Here is a 20,680-nt window from a genome sequence, read left to right as displayed (position 1 = left end):
TCCTTTGGCTCTTATTGAGTTCCTGCAGGTCACCCGCTCTGGCTCATAATTCTGTGAGTCACTGCTGAATATGCACAAATGCGGGTGGTTAGGACAGCCTGACCTCAGCTTCCAGCACAGTCACTCTTTATGAGATTACTTCAAAGAAACACTTTCTCTTGGAGATCTCATGCAGTTTTGTCATTATCTGAAATTATAAATGTGTTTACCTTTCAAAAAGGGTTTGGTGGTGAAGAGGGTTTACTCTTAGAGCAATGGGAACGCAATCCGCAGAACAGGCTCACTCAGTGTAAGCATCAACAAGCAACGTGTCTGGCTCTCGTACTGCACTGCCAGCTTTTCCAGAGAAGCTCCTGTAAAGCTGCAGGTGTAGCTAAAGCAGCGGGATTGCATTTCACAGGATCTGTGAGAAGGAGGGGTTGGCTGGGAGTTCCTCCCCAAACACGATCACACTCTTCTGCTTGGATGTGTAGTAAAAGCTCCTTTCGGTGCATAAAGGGGGCTTATGAAAAGATGGAGAGTGACTCCTGAAAGTGGTATGGACAGGCAGTGACAGGACAAGGGGGAATGGTTTTAGACTCAGAGGGCAGCAAGGCACTGACCCAGGCTGCCCAGAGAGGTTGTGGCTGCCCCATCCCTGGCAGTGTCCAAGGCCAGGCTGGATGGGGTTTGGGCAGCCTGGGCTGGTGGGAAGGGGTCCTGCCCACAGCAGGGGGTGGAGCTGGGTGGGCTTTGAGGACATTTCCACCCCAAACTGTTCCATGAATCTGTGAAAAGTATCCGTCTGTGCTAGGACTAATGATCCGATCAGGGAAGTGATAGTAAGAAGCTTATAATGTGATCTGTATCATATAGGTCTATAGATAGAGGGTGTAAACTTGCTGAGCATTCAATTGCAATCTTTTGTAATTTATAACTTCCCCTAGAAACTTCTCACATAATTTCAAAACATTTAAAACACTACTTAAGAGATGCTCTTGGTTATTTAGGGACAGAGAGTTTCTTTGAACAGCTTTGGATCCTGTGTTGGGATCTGAGGACTGGCTGACCTCATACTGCATCATTTTTCTTCTGTTTATGACAATCAAGTCAGTGACGGCAAAGCCATTGGCTGTGCTGTTTTGCTGAGTAGTTGTAGAAGACATAACCAAGCTGATGTACCAGAAGTAGCTAGATCTATTGGTATGTTGTTACAGGTTTTCTGTCAAATGGATTCACTTGCTGAAGGACAATTTGCTATGTTTTATGCGTGTATTAGCAGTATGCAGACTGAAGGTGACAGAGAAGGGGGTATCGACCTTCAAGAGTTGTGTCAATTAAGTGTTTGAAAGTATTTTTCCGGTGCTTTTCAGACTGAAGCACCCCTCTGTGCAATTTTCCTTCTAGAACGGATTTGCCCAGCCCTGGGACGCAGCCTCTTCTAGAGAGCAATGTGGCTTGAATTACTGCACGGCAGTTGCTTGAGGAGAGCAGCTAGAGAAAATGGTTTTAACTAGAAACATAGGAGGGAAAGCAAAGTAATCCCTTGTGATTTAATCCTGCAGGGAGCAAAAGGAAGTTCTTTGAAGTCCCACAAAGCCTCCTTCCCCGTTCATAGATCTCCAGGGCCAGGAGGGACTAGCAGGCCATGGAGGGTGTGTTGCAGCCCCTGCCATGTGCAGGTGCGGAGATTTGCCGCGTGGAGCTGCTTGTACAGGCTGCACTTCAGACAAAACTGGCCAGGACAATGGGTTGTGCTGTTCAGGTGGGAACTGTGCAGAGCAGTGGTCTGCTGCGGGTTCTGTCACTGTCACCCTCCAGCAGGTTTCCTGTGCCACGCTGAGGGTCTGTTCTGTGTCCCCAGCCCTGGCAGTGACAGGGAAGTTTGCTGAGAGCATGCTGCTGTTCTGCGCGGGCACTGTAAATCCTGGCAAAAGCAAAGGGGACTTTTAAACACCTTCCTCCCCAGTTGTGATGGGAATGTAGCTGGGAGTGCTGTTTGAAATTTAATAGCTCATTTTACCCCACTTTTTATGCGTTTATAACCTTAACCAATCTCTAGGAGCCATTTACTGACAGAAAGAGATAAAATTATCATTTGTAGACTTCATATTTCGAAAAAGTGCTTTTTTTTCCTCCCTTTTGCTACATTTCTATCGCTCATAAAGAATGATTTTTTTCCTCCTTTGTTTCTTTTGTATTTTATGAACCTTCTGGCTTAGAAAATTTCAGGAAAATCTAATTCTACTGAAAGATTTCAATTCATTTTTTTCTAATAGGAATTTTATTTGAACACCCTTGTTTCAACATAGCTAACAGCAACATGAGCAGTTTTAGGAGTTGCTGGAGAACACATTTCACTTCTCATTCAGAAGATGTGCTGGATTTTAATAATTTTCAAGGGCAGGAGTTGGTACTGAAATGATATACGGCTGTTGCCTGCACAAAAGCTTCTCAGCACCCTAACACGAGTATTGCCAGCAGTAAGACTGCAAGCAAGGACATCGTGGTTTTGAATGTCTGTGCTGTGGAAGTGAAGAAAACAATGGAATTCCCTTAGACCCATTCTTATTCAGCATCCACCAGTCTCTTAAGTTCATGAATAAAAGGCATTTTTCCATTGCACAAAGGCCCTTATGAAAACCAGTCCCACAGCAGTGACTCATCTCAACATCTACTGGCACTTTGGGTGATCTTCCTCTTCGCTATTCAGTTTGGCTGGAAACTGAATTTGCCTGGTCCAGTGGTTGAGATTGGTGTAAAACTCGATGTATATCGTGTGCTGTTATCAATGACTTCTGTGGTGGCAGTGCAAGAAGTTCAGAGAATGCTTTCTTCTCAAACATTGTGAGTTGAGATGTGCAAATCCTTTTATAGAAAGGAATGAGTCTTTTAGGATTAACCTTTGCCATACGAATAAAGTAAAACCAAAGGTTGCTTTCTGGGTGCCCTCCACCCGTACTAAGCTCACACACCCAAAAACTTACAGTCTGTTCCCCAGAATCCTGCTTGGTTCTTGTGCATAACCTCAGTCTGAGCTGGTAGAGACTGTTGTGTTGTTCACAGTCACCGTTTACCTGTCTGGTAGCATTTGCATTGCTCCTTTCAGGGTCACAATACTTCAGACGTTGTACCAGCCTGGTGTCATTCAGTGTTTTGTGCAGTGCCCTATGCAGATGAAATAGAAATGGAAATTTCTTATTTCTCTTTTTGCATTCTGATCACCCTTTTCCACCTCATAAATCACTGAAACTTTCAGCAGTCACTTCTGCACTGACTTTTGGCACTCTGTCAGTGCATTCCCACAGCTGGCTGTGTCGCTTTCCAGTTTCTAGTTCCTTGGCAGTTGTGGTAGCTGCGCAGACGTCAGGCGGACAGAGGTTGAAATGAACCTTACCGTTGGCTGGATCGTATCCTGGAGGTCATTGCCGCATCCTTATGCAGAATCGATGATAATGGTTTTTCTCAGCTGTTTCTGCCAATATTTTCATGTCTGGGATTGGGAAGTTAAGAGCTGGCAGTGAACCCCTGAACCTGTGGCATCTGCCAAGGTCTTGTTCTATGCAGGCCCACGGTTTGAGGCTGAGGTTGCACTTTGTAGGCTGCAGTGACTGCTGTGCTTCCTTGCAGTCTTAAACAGTATTTTAGTCCCTTTAAATGAATCTCCCTGAAAGCTTTGGATCAGCTCCTTCTTTGTGGCCTGTATTGCTTATGTGTTCACAGTGCAAGATCTGAAAGTACATTCTTACTCTTGATATGTCACAAATTGCTGAAAGCTCCTCAAATTAAAGCTCCAAGGCTTTACAGTGCAGTACGTATCTCTGAGCCACATTACCTGTGTTTGCACAGCAGGGGTATGAATGTTGCAACACAGGTCAAGCTTCCAGCGTCCTGGTTTCGTGGTGTGAAAACTAGGAATAATTATTTGTTGGCGGGTACATTTTTCTTCAGCTCCTACATGTTCCAGATAAGGGATGAATTCTGGCATGTCTACTTGTGCATATTTATGATATTCCATCTCTCCTTTTCTTTAGCATAGCGACAATGAGAACAATGATGGTTGTGTTTCCTTTTATTACTGAAGAATATGTTTTAGAATACATTGAAAATCATCCTGAGCAAATCTCCCTCTAGGTGCAGTGACTTATATCTGTGCACCAGAATAAAGCAAGTTGATATAGGAAATCTGAATAAACCCCCTTGCCATCAGGACAGCTGGGACTGGCAGTGCTATGCCAGTAAATATGCTGCATTTTCATAGAATTGTCTCATATTTCTGTTTAATTTTCCACTTGACTAGTGAAGTAGCAGCAACAGATAGACTCAGGCCACGAGAGGTGCTTAGGCTTGGTTCAGTCGAGCCAACTGTTGGAATCACAGCTATTTCCCAAAATACCTGATCAACACATCCTGTTTTTGCTGTCTGGAAAGTCTCAGAGGTGAATGAAGGTACACTGAGAACCCGAGCTAATGCCAGGTGTCCTCATTTATTAACAAACCCGTGGGGTTCAACTGCTGAGCTACAGAGATCTGAAGTCTCATGGTAGCAGAATTCGTATATGTGGTCTTTATGTGTCACAAGCAGGGAAAGGAATGAAATCCTGTTCAAAATCTGCTGCCTCCTTTGTGTAGGAACCAAAAAGATGTATTCACTTCAGAATAAATTCGTAATGTGTTGCAGAGGTAAAGGTCGATTTAACCTTGTTTCCTAGTTACATAAGCATTCCACATCTTTGCCTGAAAGAACAGAAGTTAAATGGGAGACATGTCCCATGCTACTTCATTATTAGCACAATAACTGGTAAAAAGTCTACAACTACAGTGACACATAGCTCTTCACTCTAAGTAAATACTTGTAGCCATGGTGCTATGGTGGTAGTAGAGTCATGGAATCATTTAGATTAGAAAAGACTTCTAAGATCATCTAGTCCTACATTTTCCAATGGTGTGGAGTTTTGAAATGCTCTTTTCCAGTATAGTTGAGTCTTGTATTCGTCTTTGCCATGTTCTTGTTGCAAGGAAGATCAATCAGCAGTAAGTGTTTACACATGACCAAAATATATTCAAATACAAAAAAGAAAGGTAATAGATCTGAGGAAAATCTGTTTTAAGGGAGAAACCTCTAGAGTGATGGCATGTCCTGGATCAATAACATTGTAAACAGAGTTGAGTGAATCTATCCCAGTCTGAATTGACTTCTTCAGTTCCAGTTGTAAATCCGGGAAGTAATTGTCAACATCTGTAGCAGAAGCTGTGGGGAAGAAGCCTAACACAAGATCACAGGGGTCTTTCATGCCTTAAAATCTTTACATCAACACTCAAATGAGTCTAACAGAAAGGGAATTGTATTTTGGTATTTCTCATAGTTTACATCTCTGTTAGGTTAATTTCTCAGCTGTTTTAAATGAAGTGGTCCAAGCTATTAAGTGGCAGATTTTTGAAAAAGTCTGCCTTGTCAGAAAGCAGATAGTTCAACTGAAGTGTATACAAAAGGACTGTCTTTCCCTTAGATGTGCATTGAAGTGGTTGAGATGAAACTTTACACATGAAAAAAAAAAAAAAGTCAGTTTAGTTCACTTTACGGATTTTGAATTGTAAAGACTTCAAGATTCTAGTATATTTTTCTCCAAAAAAATCAACACATATTTGTTTGTCTTCTGCAAGTCCTTTTTTTTTTTTTTTTTTTTTTTTTCTAAAGGACTTTTTTCTCTTGCATCAATTAAGACAACTAGAAGCAAACTATCCCATCAACGGACTCTTTGATCTAAAAATTTATGCAAGTCTTAGCAATTTGATAAATCAATAGCTAAAACCATTTCTGGTCAAGCAGTTTGGCCATTTTCCTGGCTTCAGAAGATTGGTGTCTCATCTATACAAGTAGTATTTACTCTGAATTGACTGAACTTTTACTAGTTTTCATAGTTTCCACACATTCTCTCATCTCCGTAAGACATATGAACCAGTGATGACAGAATGAAGTGATTTTCCAAATGTATACACGTTTTTATCTGTGTGGCAAATAAAAATATTGAAATCTGAAGTGTCATTATTACATTTTCAATCATTCTGTGAGCAAGTTATGTTCACCAGTAAATGTAAATAGTAAAGCTGTGTTAAAATTTCATTGACTGTCTTTGCAACCCCTTTCATCCTTCATTAAAATAGAGTCTTAATAAGCATTCAGTGCATGCATTTGTGATAAACTTCTTTTAGTTATCTGGAAAATGTTTTTCTTTTGATTTCATGCTAGGAGTGTTTCATATGATGCTTCATGTCACTTCTTGAAACCTAGATTTTTAAAATAAAAATACAACATGAAAAGGGAGTTCTTCTTTTTCTGGGAGTTCTTTATCTTGAAGATATTTTACACTCATTTCAGAATAAGTATGCATAAGCATAGCCATGCTGGCAAAACACCATTTCCCTCTACAGGTTTATAATCCCATGACACAAACTGTACCTTAGAGCTGTTAGTGTTGTATATGTACAAGAATTGCTTTTTCCAACCTGATTCCAATCATCTTCATGCAGTGTCATTTTCATAATTTCCTTCTGGACTCCATCATGACATCCTGGGGACTGTGGAAAAGAATTAACTAGCTGCAAGAACATGTGAGCCTGTGCTAGAAACCTGCTAATAGTTACAGCAACAAAGAATGGAGGCAGGTGGGGACCCAGATGGGCTCAGCCACTCTTTGTCCTGTGTGTCTTGCTCTGGAACAGCACTACTGCACAACTGGGATTTCACTTTCTGCGTCTCCAACCCAGGGCTCTTTCAGACTGAAAGGTCTTTTGGTGGTTTGTTGCTCTTATTGTAGTCCATGGGCACTTCACCTTCCTGCACATCAGAAGTGTTTTGAAAGCTTGGTTTGTACCTCTTCTAGAGACCACCTGTACCATGGTTGGACTGTCCGTGGCCTACATGTTCCCTTAACCTCCTAAACCATTCTGTAACAGGTTTTTTTGTGTGCATACCAATGATGTATTAAGCATAATTTACTTGAAATATCATCCCAGTTCAGAAGAAAATCTTCTAGCTATTAGTAATAAGCAAAAATATGTCCCATATCTCCAGAGCAACAGCTAAGACCCAACTCAACCCAAATGGAGTAACTGGGAATGGTGAGATAATATCTGAAGTGTGGGAATGTAAACAACAGGCAGTACACTCCCATGAACTGCAGCCTATACAGTCCTTCTTCCCAGATTTCAGGTTCCCATTGGAGAGTCTTCAAAAAGAAAGGGAGGGTCTTGAATCTGTGTTGGGATTTATACTGTCCTCTGCCAGGCATTTTTCACATATTTTGTCATAACTTGTTGGGTGCTTACAAAATGATTTGCAGCCTTTTTTCCATTTAAAGCAAATCAAGTATGTTCCCTGCATAATCATTTGGTTTGAATTCCCTAACCCCCAAATACATTGCGGGGCACTGGAGTAATGAAATGGTCTTCCATTATTTGAATTTAGAAAATACAGACACAGACAGAGATGGAGTTTAAGCTTCTTTGTTATTAACTATTATTCTGCATAGCAGGGATAACATTTACTTGGGGATAATATGGTCCTTCCCTATCAGGGCTTTATAAATCTCACTTAAACCTTTCTTTGTTGTTTTGTCTTAATGATGGCACACTGGTGGCATAATCCATTTTTTTAGGAGAACGATATTGTACAGAAAAAAAGATCTTACTCATTATTGAGATGATACCAGCAAGACAAGAATATTTAGGTGTTACATGATGGAAAACAGGAAAAAAGTCATCACCTTGTAAAATGCTGTGTAGCCTTCCCCAGTGCGTCTGTTGTTGCACTCAGTCTGAATTGCCACATGCCTGAGAAGTCTGTAAAGTATTTAAATGCTCTTAAAGAATAAACAGCAAGCTCCTGTGGAAACTTGATGCAGTCTGTCACAAGCCAGCAAGTGCCCCTTAGTAGGACTTTCACCAACAAGCCTCAAGTTCGCAGCGGTGAGCACGAGGTGACTTGGCCTGAGAATGACAAAGGGTCTCTAGAGAAATTACAAAGCCCTTCACAAGGCAGTGGGCTTCTTTTTGTGTTTTCAATACATGACAGGTAGATATTCTCATCTTGTTACCGTTACCTTGATATCGAATCCCCTATAGAGTTCTGGTTTGGTGCAACGTTCCTTGAACCTCTCTTACATTATCCACTCACGTACATGCACAAGTCTGTTACAGAGTTTTCTGTAGGGATCCCCACAAGCTAAAAATCGTTTGTCACCAGTTGCTTCTACATGTGTTTGTGTGGATGTTTGTGTGTGCGTGTTTTTGTTTGTTTGTTTTGTAGTTTATTTGCTGGTCTCCCACTTTCCCACAGCCCATCAGGAACATCGCTCTGGTTCTGTTTACGCATACTTCTGAGCTGTTCTGTAAGTACTTTTCACTGTGCTTGGCAGGCACTCAGAAACTTCTGCCATCAGTGGAAGTTAAAGGCCTTGCTACTGGAAAAGGAGGACCAAAATGGAAGGCAATACTCAGCTGAGTAGGTAGGAGATGTTTCTGTTTTTCATTACAGATGATAACACTTCTGCAGCACCACTGAGCACTTTGCATAGAAACAGACACAAAGAAAATTTTCTGAAAGGCAAATTTTGGACCGTATCTGAAAGAATCAAGTGGTCCGACCATGCGCTAATCCAGTTATCAGTGCAGCTCAGCCTGTTAGGTGTCAGGAGGGCTCAACTGGACCCCTGATGCAAGCAAAAATAATCGATGTCAAAGTCCTAAGATTCTTCTGTCTTTGCATAGATTTCCAAGCTACCTTGGGTACTTACTGTATTTGGTGTAGTCAGCCGAGCAAAAGGGCACTTGCATGTTTCAGAATAAAAGCTGCATTTGCTCAATCCTTCCTTCTAACCAGTCTTTCACTTTTCAGGTCTTTTCCAATTGTGTCAAATGGGAATAGGACAATATGAACAAGGTTGGCATAGCCTGTTGTATTGGGATCCATTCCTCTCTTTATTTATGAAATACTCATTTGGTGTTTAAGGCTATTAAAAAACATCACTCTACTGAATGGGGTTAAAGCAGAAAAAAGATGGGCATCTGTCTTAATAAAAAAAATGCTTAAATAAAAATCCTTGGTACCTAAATCCAAACTGAAGTCTTAGGAAATGGAATATTATTAATTGGATAATAATATAAAATAATATAAAAGGAATATTATTAATACGTTGGGATAATGTTAGGAGGGAACTACTTCGCATGACTCAGGGCAGTATTATGGAGCATTTGTGGCTTGAAGAGCTGTGGTTTGCTCAAGTCCAGGAAAAAAATCTGGCTGTATTTCGAACAGGTGAATCTGTAGTCTGGGTTCTGACTTGATACGGAAGAGATGTTCTCCCTTCTCTTGACTCAAGTGCATGGAGGCTCTCAGAGGCACAGATTGGAGCCCACTGCAAAATCAGTACTCTGTGTCAGAGAAGCTGGACCTGGCACCAGCAAGAAGTGGGTACTTTACTCCCAGAACTGGGGGAAAACAATGTTTCATGGCCAGCTCTAAAACTGTGCTTGGTGTCATTTAAAAAAGAGTTTTTTCTTCTCAGTTCTTAGCTTTTTCTTCTCAGTTCATAACTCCTTTCTGGACGGAAATAGTGGTACAAAGGCTCTTGCTCAGGAAGAGAAAGGAGAAGACTGTTTTTTCCAGGCAATCTGTTGGCATGTCCCATTTACTATAAAAGAAATATGAAGATATCTGGGATCTCATAACTTCAAAGCTTAACATCAGAGCAGACTGTTGCATCAGCACTGACACAAATACTGTTCAGTGGTGGAGAGATGCTGAGTCAATAGGTGTCAGTGCAATGCTCTGATCCACTTGTGAGTCATCACGGCAACAGGAGGAATTATTGCTGTAACCTCCAGTGCAGCTCTGAGTTCAGAAATAATCCGTCAGATAGACAAGAAGTCATTTGTGAAGTTCAGATTTTGATCTAGCTATTTTAGTGCTTGGGGAGGTAATGCTTTGGCTTTGGTCCACCATCCTGTCCTTCTTACATGAGGCTGTAAAATCCCGTACTTCTGGCTTGACATCATATCATGAGAATGGCTTGTGTTTCTTTCAGAAGCTTTGAGGAAAGAGGGAAAAGTTGTTCCATACATCCCAGATGTCATCGTAGGCACAAGTAAGGAAGCCCATTACCTTGATCCACCACATTTGAGCATTTGAGATGCTCACCCCCTTCCACCTGCTCTCCTTGGCTTACCCCTGCTTGTCTTTGTAGGTCTGCTCTGAGCTGAGATAGCTTGTGACATTCTAGCTTGCAGCGTAAACAGTGGAATACAGAATTTGAAAAATATACATGAATAAAAGGTCAAAACTCTCCCAGGAAAGAATAAAGTTATTTTATTTCCTTTTTTTTTTTTTTTTTTTTTTTTTTTTGTTAAATGCATAGTTATGAAAAGCACGTTAACCTTTGGGTTTCTGAAGAATTAACTGTGACAACTGTCCAGCTTAAAAATAAACAACTGCTACTCCAAGTAGAGTGTCTAAAGATGCCCAAGTTTATTCTCTTGGTCCTGAAGACTGCAAAGTATGTCGTCCTAGCTTTAAAAGCTTGTGCTGATACTGCCCATCCACAGCAGCCTGGAAGGGCAGAAATTGCTGGGCTAATTTTTTTTTTAGTTCAGTGGGAAAGCTGCATTCTGCTATTGATTTCCTTAATCTTATCTGCTGTCACATTTGAATTTTTCTTTAGAACTGTTACTCTGGAAGAAAGCAAGCAAGCTAGAAGTGACAAAGCTTTCACAGTAGTAACTGTGAAAAGAAAATTCTGTGGAAAAAGGAGGGACACCTACCATACCTGACTTTGTCAAGGAACAGTGTATTATTGCCAGATCGATGGTCTTCTTTCCACCAAGTTACCTGGAAGAAGTAAAATTCCTGTTTCATTTGCAAAGGAGAAGACTGTCTCCTTACATTTTTGAAAACTTCCTATCACAGTTTATGAAATTTGATTTGATTTCAGAGACTTTCCCTTCCAGAGGATTATGGTAAGCATGTGACACTGAATAAGATTCAGGGAAATGGACAGTTCACAGAGAATAAAATGGACACGATTAGCTAATAAGTAATAACACCTTTTGCATATGATAAAAGGATAAATTATGGTTTGAGAGAATACTGAGTAATATTTGTTATTTGGCAAATGAAATAGAATAACAATATTAAGAAAAACTAAAAGGCAAATGCATATGTGAAGCTGTAAGATCAGACTACCTGGAAGTTTTCTTACAGTAGCCAACTTACTCTTACTGCTTCACAACGTGGATGCCCTTTGTTTCACTTCTGTGAGATCAGAGTTACCACTTCTTTTGTTTTGATGCAGACAAAAAACCATTAACTCTCAGGAGAGCTCTGCTGAATCTGATGGTAAATCACTAACCAGGTATTTGGGAAGGCGAGACCTGGGCAGCATGGAAGTTTTACGCTGGTAATTTGACCATGTAGACAAATGCAATTTACATGTAGAGAGGCTCTGTTAGAATGAAGCAGTGAGTCAGACGTGGTCATGCAGTAATTCAAGTTGAAAAGGACCTCACGAGGTCTGTAGCTGATGCTCCTACACAGAGCAGGGTCTAGGCCCCTCTGGGCAACCTGCTCCACTCCTTGACTGTTGTTGTGTTTCCAGCAGGGCTGTGCCCCAGCCGTTCAGTCCCCAGCATGTATTGCTTCAGGGCTTGGTTCTTCCCAAGTGCAGGTTTTGTCCCTGTTGAATTTCCTCAGGTTCCTAATGTAGCTCTTAATGTTCGAAGCAGGCATATATTTCTTTTATTGGATGGGTCAAATCCTACTCTGAGTGAAATCCCTGAATTGAGTAAGCCACCTGTGTACCTACGGTTTGCCCTAGAAAGTATGCAAATGATAGATTTAATTCTTTAGTATCATTACCGTGGATTTAGATGAGAACACCCAGTCGATGTGGATTCCTGCCCTCTCTAGGACAGTAGGATGATGCCTTCTCAACGATCCTCCTCTGCCAGAGAGTCTGTGCTTCCAGACGCACCGATTGTCTCAGCAGCAAGAACCTTCACGCTTCATTGCTGAATTTTGTTCTTGCCTTTCTAACAGACTGGCTGTGTTCCTCCCCATTTCTCTTACTTATGTCTTTTCAGTGCTTCCTGTTTTGGAACAACCGTGTGCTTTTTTTCTTTGACCTCCCCCGGAATGAATCTTGTGAAATCAATAGTAACATAAAGAAAAGTCAATAAAACGATCCCTGCTATATATTCCAATGAACTCCTTGAGAACTTTTTTCCTTCCTAGTTTAACTTCCTTCAGGCCAAATAAGGCCAAACGCGCCCAATCTGAGCAGTGTTTGAGTCCTGCACGACCTTTATTATTGCTGTGACCTCTGTTACTTGAACTAGATGAATAAACCACATTAGCAGGAAGGAAGAGTGGGCTGAATCCGTCTTATTAGGAACTACCTTAAAGGAAAACAAACAGTTGCATTGGCCTGCATTGGCCTACATGCATCACTACTTATTTTTCAAACATGTTGTAAATTCTCATTTCAACTGAATCTCCTTAGGTATGTTCCCTGGCCAGTGCAAGGCTGACAGACAGCACCTCTTTGTCTCCATGGTGGCCAACCTGCACTCAGAGAAAATCTGTGGACCTTGAAGACGCACAGCTTAAATCGCAGAGGAAATCCTTTATTACTGGGCATTATTTTGCAGTGAAGAACAGGCTAGATTCAGATCCAGGGAATTCTGTGTAGACCACGGATCCAGTGTAAGTAGCATCAGTGACAAAAGCACAGGACTCTCTGAAGGCTCTGCTCATTAGTTTCATTCACCTTGACATTTGGCATTTGATATTATGACAGCTTATATTTTGAAAAGTCCTTCATCCTGTGTCTTCCTGGGAGCAACAGCACTGTCTTCAAGGCCACTTAAAGAAATACGGAGTGGGAATATTTAGCAGCCACATTACTGTGCCACTGCTGGTTGTGCAGATGCAGAGTGTGTGTTCAAGGACTTCCCTCAGAGAGGAGAGGAACAGGCAGGTCTCTGTGTGAATCAGCGCAGGTGAGGAAGGATGAAGTAAACTGCCAGAACTAAGATTTCCTGCGTTCTGTTTCCTGAGTCCCTGTAGGAGGAAGCAGTTTAAACAAAATAGTTTCTCCTCTCTTCGTTTTAATGAATCCTAACTCATCAGGCCGCATTAACAATTGCAACTCATCGTAACTGACTTTAGCACTGTTAAAAACACGGGCTGCATTTATGGCCCTTGCAGGGCTTTATGCAGAGCGAGTTCATTACAGTACGGTCTGCAGGGGGCACTTAGTGAGCCATTTTAAACAGGCAATAGCCAGCAAGAAAATATGTACTGGGATCCTCTGAAAGACTGGAGCTACTTCATCGGTTTTGAGACAAAATTATACTCTACTGCTTATGGGCCTCGGTGTGTATTAAGCATATAAAAATAACAGTGTTTCCCACTCTTGCAGAGCCTTTGCACTTCACAAACTTTCATAAGTTTCCTGATGGGGGGAAGAAAAAGGACACGACTGGAAATCAGAAAGCTGTATGCTCTTCTTAGATTTCTTCTGTGATCAGGAGAAAATCCGTTCATCGTGCTCCTTTTGCTTCCCAGTTTCTGTTGTTTTCTTGGATTTCTGTCACTTAAAAACCCCATATTTAATACTTTAGATAGAGATTTTCTGGTCTTGCATCTCTATGTGCTGCTGCTGTAAAAACAAAAATCTTTTCTATCATATATGCCAAAAGAACAGAGGAGTTACGTACCCTGGCCAAGACCTAAGAGAAAAGCTTACATCTCTTGATGACTAGTTTTGTCCTTTTTCCCCTAAGGAATGCCAAAACAGGGTACCTTGCACCCTGCTTTGATGCTTTGATTGAGTGGATGTGCATAAGAGAAAATGTGTGCGAAAAGCAAATCAGAGTTAATTTTGTATATTTTCCTTCCACCATTTAACACATGAAGCTCCCATAAAGGAGGCCTAGCACGCAATGACTCATGCATTATATAAGTAACTAAAACATTTTATAGTTTACAGAGAAGAGTGTACTTGCTCATTATGTGGATGAAAGGAGATTGCCGCATTTCAAATGACATGTATAATTTAGACACTTATTTCTAGGACTGTTTGGAACGGGGAGTGAAGAGAAACTTTAAAATGTTTGAAGTGACTTGAGTGCTTCATAGCTGTTAACGTGACTAGCAAAATACACAGAACAATAACTTTTAAGACTGTGCTAATGGAAGAATGGCTCTGAAACGCCAACATTTTTAATAATAACAGTATTTATTTTAAGACATAAGTAGAAACTAGTTTTTGTCAGTCTGTAAAAATCTGCAAAGATGTCATATTTTTTCTGCCACTAGTTATCTGCTGTGCCACCAAAATGGAAAGCGGAATGGGAAATAGTATTTCACGAGGATTAGCCACTCAGTAAAGAAAATGTCATGCCTGCTGCACTTGAATATTTTTGGGAGAATATTTCCCCCATCCTTCTAAATATTAGACCCCAACTATGAAATCCGAGCATGTAATATTCTGATTTAAACAGTGCAGAGTTCAGTCGAGTGAGAATTCAATAGCAGCATCCTGGCTGTGCATAGGGAAATATTCATGTAATTGTATTCGTTTTAGAAAGTTATGGTAATCGAAATGAGACGTCATTTCTGAAATTTGGAAGCTGAGCAACCTCCAACTGCTACCATGTTGTGGAAATTATCTTCATACACTTATGTGCTTACATGCTTTAGTGAACGTGGAGCTCATTCAGAAAGCTGAATTCTGATTCTATCGCAGTAGTCCCATTGATTTTTTTAACAAGACAGCAGCCTCTGTCTTTCATGGGCTGTTCTTGGCAGCAGCTAGATTTGTGGATTCCTCCAGCAAATTGGGCCAGCACTTTCCCAGATCTGTGAATCTTTTAAGCAAATATAGCTGTTGGATACCTCTGGGCAATGACACTGTGGCAGGTTTATGTCCTAGGTTTTGAACCCCCTGTAGAAATTAATGAGATCTATGCCTTGTAAAATTCTCTCAAAACTGTTGCATTATTTATTTATATTCTGCTTCAAGGACAACACTTTTCAAGCCAAGAGATGACACAGAGGAGCCCCGGGCTGTATAAATATAGAATCTTTTTATTTTTTTGGTTAATAGATACAGTACAATTTTTGACTACATAAGAAAGCGTTGTTTTCAGTGCATACATTCTTCAGACAGACAGGAACAGGGCAGACAAACATTCCTCAGTGTTCTGAGCAATATGTGGCACTTAGTTTATCTTCTTCAAGTCCCCAGTTACTGGGTTTTCCCAGTTTTCATTAGCTGCTTTGACAGCTCAAGGTCTAAGGAAAAATGAATCGAGTAATAAGGATGTGCTGGCCCTTGTGGCCCAGGATTATGAGGCAGGACAATGGGACACTGCTCACTGTCCACCACACAAGTCTTCCTGTAACCAGTGCCCTTATGGCATCGTATTTGCTTGGGGTCCCAAATGACCCTGTCCAGTAAGTTTTCTTTTCTACATTAACAATAATGAAAACACCTGCCTCAAAGAAACAAGTCAGTGCTTGCGCTAAACACTTCTTGCTATACAGTGACCAGGGGCAAATCCAGAAGTCCTCCCTGAATTTTAATGATTTTTTTTTTTTTTTTTTTTGTGGCACAGTATAAAAAACGGAAAATGGATCACAGGGTTTGGCCAATGCTATTTGTGGGGAGGGACAAAAGAAATATTGCTACCTTCTGTATTTTCCCTTCAGTTTATCATAAGAAAAAAATAGACTGAGCTGTGAGATCCTGGCCAACTCCACTCAGGAAAACCCGCTAATGCTTTACCTTCTTATGTAGCTTTTTGCTAGTGATGTTTCCCTGCTAATATTTCCTGGTGTTGTCCAGTTGGTGCTGGTGGGAGCTAGGGTCTGCCAACCTAAAAGTTCGCCCTTACGGCTGGAACGGGGCCAGCTCACCTTGGTAAAGCAAGGCAGGACACGGCAAGGCAGTGCCAATGCTCAGCGCGAGGGCTCGTGGAGAAGTCATGAACACTTTACTGGCCAGTTAGAAGCTGCCATACCAACTAACATTCCTACAGTATACAAGAGCGTAAATACAAGGAGAGAAGTGCCTGGCCACTATCCTAGGCGGTTGGCAAGCTGGCAAACTGCAGAGCAGTGTTGCTATTAGTGGAACGTCTCAGCAGAGCAGTTTCTACCTGCAGGCAGCCTTGCGTGTGTGTGTCTTCAGCACTCAGTGGGTTCAAATGTCAGTGCTTTCACGGGAGGCTGTTACTCAGAAAGACTTTAGGTTTTGTCTGGCCTGCCTTGATATCCCAGGCAGATGGTGTGGGCCCAGCATCCTGCTCAGGAACCCCTTCTGGTGAGGACAGCTTGAAGGAAGCAAAGAGAAACCACATTGTTTGGGAGAGCGCTAGGAGAAAGATGAGGTTCACATAGGTAAGACACCAATCTTTGTCTTGCTACAGATACCCAACACTGAAAAATCACAAGAGTAAGAAGCTTCTGTCACTGAGGGAAGTATAGAGAGATGCTTCCAGGCACATCAGCGTAAACTAGTTTCCTGTGCCTATACTGGAAACATTTTTTATTTGAAAAAAGCTTACTTCAGGTTGTCTAGTTCAGCCTCCGCAAGAGCAGAACACACACGAAATAGCTGCGGAGTGAGTTCTATCCCTGATCTTAGTCAAAAGGCAGAGAAAAGCCATCAGGGGGCTGTGAAGAGCAAATAACCAAGAAGTACAGGAAAAGTAGAGCAAAGAGGAGGTAGGAAACCAGACTGCCAAAAATACCAGCCTGAACAGCAACATGCAGGTGAAGGCACTTTTCCTTGGAAACCTACATGGCAGGGGCAGGGGAGAAGAAAACACCTTTCTGTGGTGAGCTCTGACTTCTTTTGCCCTAATTCTTTAGGGTTACAAGAGGAAAAAAACAGTCAGAGTAAGCACCATTAAAGAAAACAAAGGTACTTCTTGATACCAGCTACCACTGAGCTCAGTCAGGATAGGAAAAGCAGGTGGCTGACAAGAGTCTAATAAGAATCCCTGAGAAGTCTGAGAAGGAAGATAATAAACATCCTATCACTTACACAATTTGGCCCCTTCTGATACTCTAGCCAATACACCAGCCTTTAGTTAAAACAGAGGCAGTGAAAATTCCTCCCCTTTACCTTGAGCTGCACGAAACACTCCCAGGAATGAGATAAACCTGCCAGATTCCTCCAGATCCCTGCTTCCTGATTGAAACTGAATACCATGGAGAGAAAGCGAGAGCCAGAGACACGAGAGCCAGGAGGAGACCTGCTGGGAAATGGCACTTGTAGGGTACTGTAAACTGGAGCCTGGCCTGCAAGCATTAGTGAAATGTTTAGTAAAGATATTCAACTCTGTTATGTCTGGTATCTTTTGACTAAAATGTTACAAATATTACCATATAAATGAATCACTATATTTGTTGCTATTGGGTAAACTATATACATCATTGTAAGAAAAGAACAATAATTAAATTAAGGGAGGAGAGAAAAAGACAAACAAAATATTAGTAAATAAAATAGAAAACATATGTTCAGTAATACTTTTAGGCAGTATTTTTGCTTGTTACATTTACCATAGGGGAAAAAACCTTCCACTCAAAATAAACGTTGGAAACACAGCTGCCCAAACATCAGTCACTTGCCATTTCCAGAACACCCCAAGGCCATGAGGACAGGCTTGGAGGGTGTCCTTGCTCTCCGAAGACATCGCCATCGATGCTGCTCAAGACAGCTGTTGATTTTGCCACTGCAGAGGAGCCCTGAGTTTCCAGCGGGCTGGCGATGCAACCAGTGCTTCAAAACGTGTCTTGAGCACATGCACCTGCACTCTGCTTTCGCATCATCTCACGTGGAGCAAGACAGGCTGGTACACGTTACCGGGAGCCAGAAAGGGACCCTGCTGCCAGCGTCCATCAGAGTGTCCTCTCGGGTCCCACTCAGGAAACGCCCTTCGTATTCCCTGGGTTTCGAAGAAACCTCTACAGTTCGTCCTTCATAAAGAGGAAAGACATTGTACTCGGCTCTCTCGGAAGCAGACAGTCCATGCAGCAGTGTTTCCCACTCTTTTTCAAAACAGAGAGCATAGTTGTGTTTTCTTTTTTCTTCCTATATATACTTACTTTAAAGTTTAAAAGCAAAGGTTTTTAAACATTGTTATCTTCTTACACTACATCACAAGGCACAATAACAAACGATCTCACACTGATGCCATTAACAGTAGAGCCAGACAAACCATATGCACATTTTTTTCCTTTTTGCCACATGAATAAATTATTGCAAAAGAAGCGATCCGTTATATGATCAGCGCTATAGATAGGTATTTTGCTATTTGATGAAAAACTGACCCAATGAGCTTTCTGTGGCTCATCAGACGAATTATCTCCCAGTAGTTTCCTCTTTTATTTGACCAGCCCCACTTAATACATAGGTACTAAAATACAAAGAAGTGCAAAAATGACCATAAAGCAACTACAGATCCCAGCTATCTACCAGGTCCACTATGAAGAAGGGGCTCATGACTTTCTGCAGGTGATTCCTTTAATGTGTCAAATCCAAAGCTGAGGAGAACAAGAAGTACAGTTCCCCAGAGCTGTTACTTCAGATGCTTTAGCATTCACAGTTAACATGGTATGGGGTTTGGAGATCTGTTTTCCCCCTTTGATAATACCTGAGGCTTTTGCTGTTTATTTCAATGCAACCAACTGTAACTGAGCTTCCAGAAATGTTGTCTTCACTGCTGTGAGGGTGTTCGGGCTGTCTTCACCAAGGTAAAATAACTTTTTGGCAAGTGTTGGATATTTTAGGAAAAAAAATAGTTTGTAATCATTTCAGCTTGTAATCATGAAGAAAAAGTCTTTCTCCGAAGAAGTCAAATCAGAGTCTTAAGTCTAAAAAGAAAAGAAAAGGGCTGTGCAGACCTTTGAAGAAACTGCACAGAAAGTCATATGCAGATCTAGGTTTATGACTTAGGAGCTCATAGGCTTGACTGCCAGTGAACATCTTTTTCATCTTTGCTTTTTATGCCTGAAAACTAGATACTTTACTCCTTCCTGTTTTTCTACCAGCAACTCTGGTTGTTTCCTAGCACATTAAACGACAAGGATAATTTGTTTAGTTGTGCAGCTGCAGGGAGTATGAGCAGCGCTACACGCAGGACCTGTGTGTACGTAGTGGCAGCCAGTCCCTGCCACACGCAGCCTGGGGTGGGGGATAACACACTCTGAATTGCTCAGATGGGAGAAGTGGTGATCCCTCTGGTCTGACGTGATTAGATTGCAAAGAAAAGCTTTGAATTACTCATGAAGGGTTTAGATACAGAGGGCATGGCATATCACACCGGTATTTACCTTGGCAAGACAGTCGGAGACAAATGTGTGTCACATATGCTCACAGCTTAGCATGGGCTAGTGTAACCAAGATCAAACTGTTGGGCATCTGCCATAGAATTCAAAGGAAGTGCTTTTGGTTTTTTGTAAATAATCTGTGTCAAGAAAGGAAGGAGAAAAATGTTGCTATGCTGATGCCTCAAGGGTATATGTGCATGTGTGTGTAACTCTTGGTGTTGGTGTTTTCTGCACATTCACACAAATGTGTGCTGGGAAACGCTGGCTGCTTCTGCCAGAGAAGGTTCTTAGTTAATGCAGCGCTGATCCTTGCAGTCATTGCAGATGCATCCCCATCAAGGTTCCCTATTGCATGGATGTTAAATGAATTGTTGTTTGGACAAGGAGGAAACACGAGGAAACATTTCAGCACGTTGTGTGCCCTGCCAGCCCAAGAGACCAGCCTGCCTCATGATACATGAACACTGGCTGCTTTCTGGGTGCTGGATCATTTTAGGAGTGGATCCTATTGGCAGTGGAAATTACTAAATCACAAATGGTAACAAAAATATTTTGGATTTCAAAATATTTCAAAAACATTTATGGAAGGTGAATTCCCAAGTTAAGAAAAATGCTTTAATTTCCGGGTTTTCTCCAAAACATTACAGTTTCTGGCTGTTGTTTTCAACTGATCCCTTACAACATCATACTAAACAATCCCTGCAGGATGTGTGCAGGACCAGCAGAATGAATCTTGTTTTCACAGCTAGCTTGAGATGACTCGTGGTGACTCTTACAGAGCTAATCTGCAAATGCCAATGAACAGTCCCAGCTAGGGAGGAAGGATGGAAATGCTCGGGGCTTACAGCTCCTCCTAATTACAATTCTGATAGACAGAATTTTAATTTGCTGCATGTGTTGCAATAGGCCTTTAAAGATAACATGGAGGATGCTCATAAAGAGTTTCTGTTCACATCAGAGATGTGCCAGAAGAAATGTGAACCAGTGTGCTGTCAGATTTCCCTTCTGTTTTCACCCAGCCCCTGTACGGAGGCATGTAAGAATCTAGCATAGGTAAGAGAGGAGCAAGAGGCCCTGCCTCAGGGTGGGCTGATTACACCGGAGGTGCAGAGTAGTGAATGACGGAGTTGTAATCTGGAGGTGGGCTGTGGCACTCCAGGTTGGGATCCATCGGAAGGAGAACAGAGTCTTCCAGTGTGAAGTCCATGGTGTCCTCTTCAACCTGCACTGCTGGCTGGTATTTGACAGCCTCACGCTCGTGGTCAGATAATATGGATTCCTTGCTCTTGCTAACAGCTCTCCGCC

General features: G+C 41.7%; 1 protein-coding gene across 2 annotated transcripts in view; it reads right to left on the bottom strand.

Moving 5' to 3' along the window:
• Positions 1-15,104: 15,104 nt before the first annotated feature.
• The window catches only part of LOC309882993 (vascular endothelial growth factor receptor kdr-like), a 131,753-nt gene continuing 126,177 nt past the window's right edge, over positions 15,105-20,680 (bottom strand). For both annotated transcript variants that reach the window (XM_082770611.1, XM_082770612.1), the window contains exon 30: positions 15,105-20,679. In XM_082770611.1, coding sequence (XP_082626737.1) covers positions 20,469-20,679 — 211 coding nt within the window. In that variant the 3' untranslated portion in view covers positions 15,105-20,468. The remainder of the gene's footprint in view (position 20,680) is intronic.

This window comes from Aythya marila (assembly GCF_965140915.1).
Source record: "Aythya marila genome assembly, chromosome: 13".
NCBI classification, from domain to species: Eukaryota; Metazoa; Chordata; class Aves; order Anseriformes; family Anatidae; genus Aythya; species Aythya marila.
This window is presented reverse-complemented; position numbering and strand designations above follow the sequence as displayed.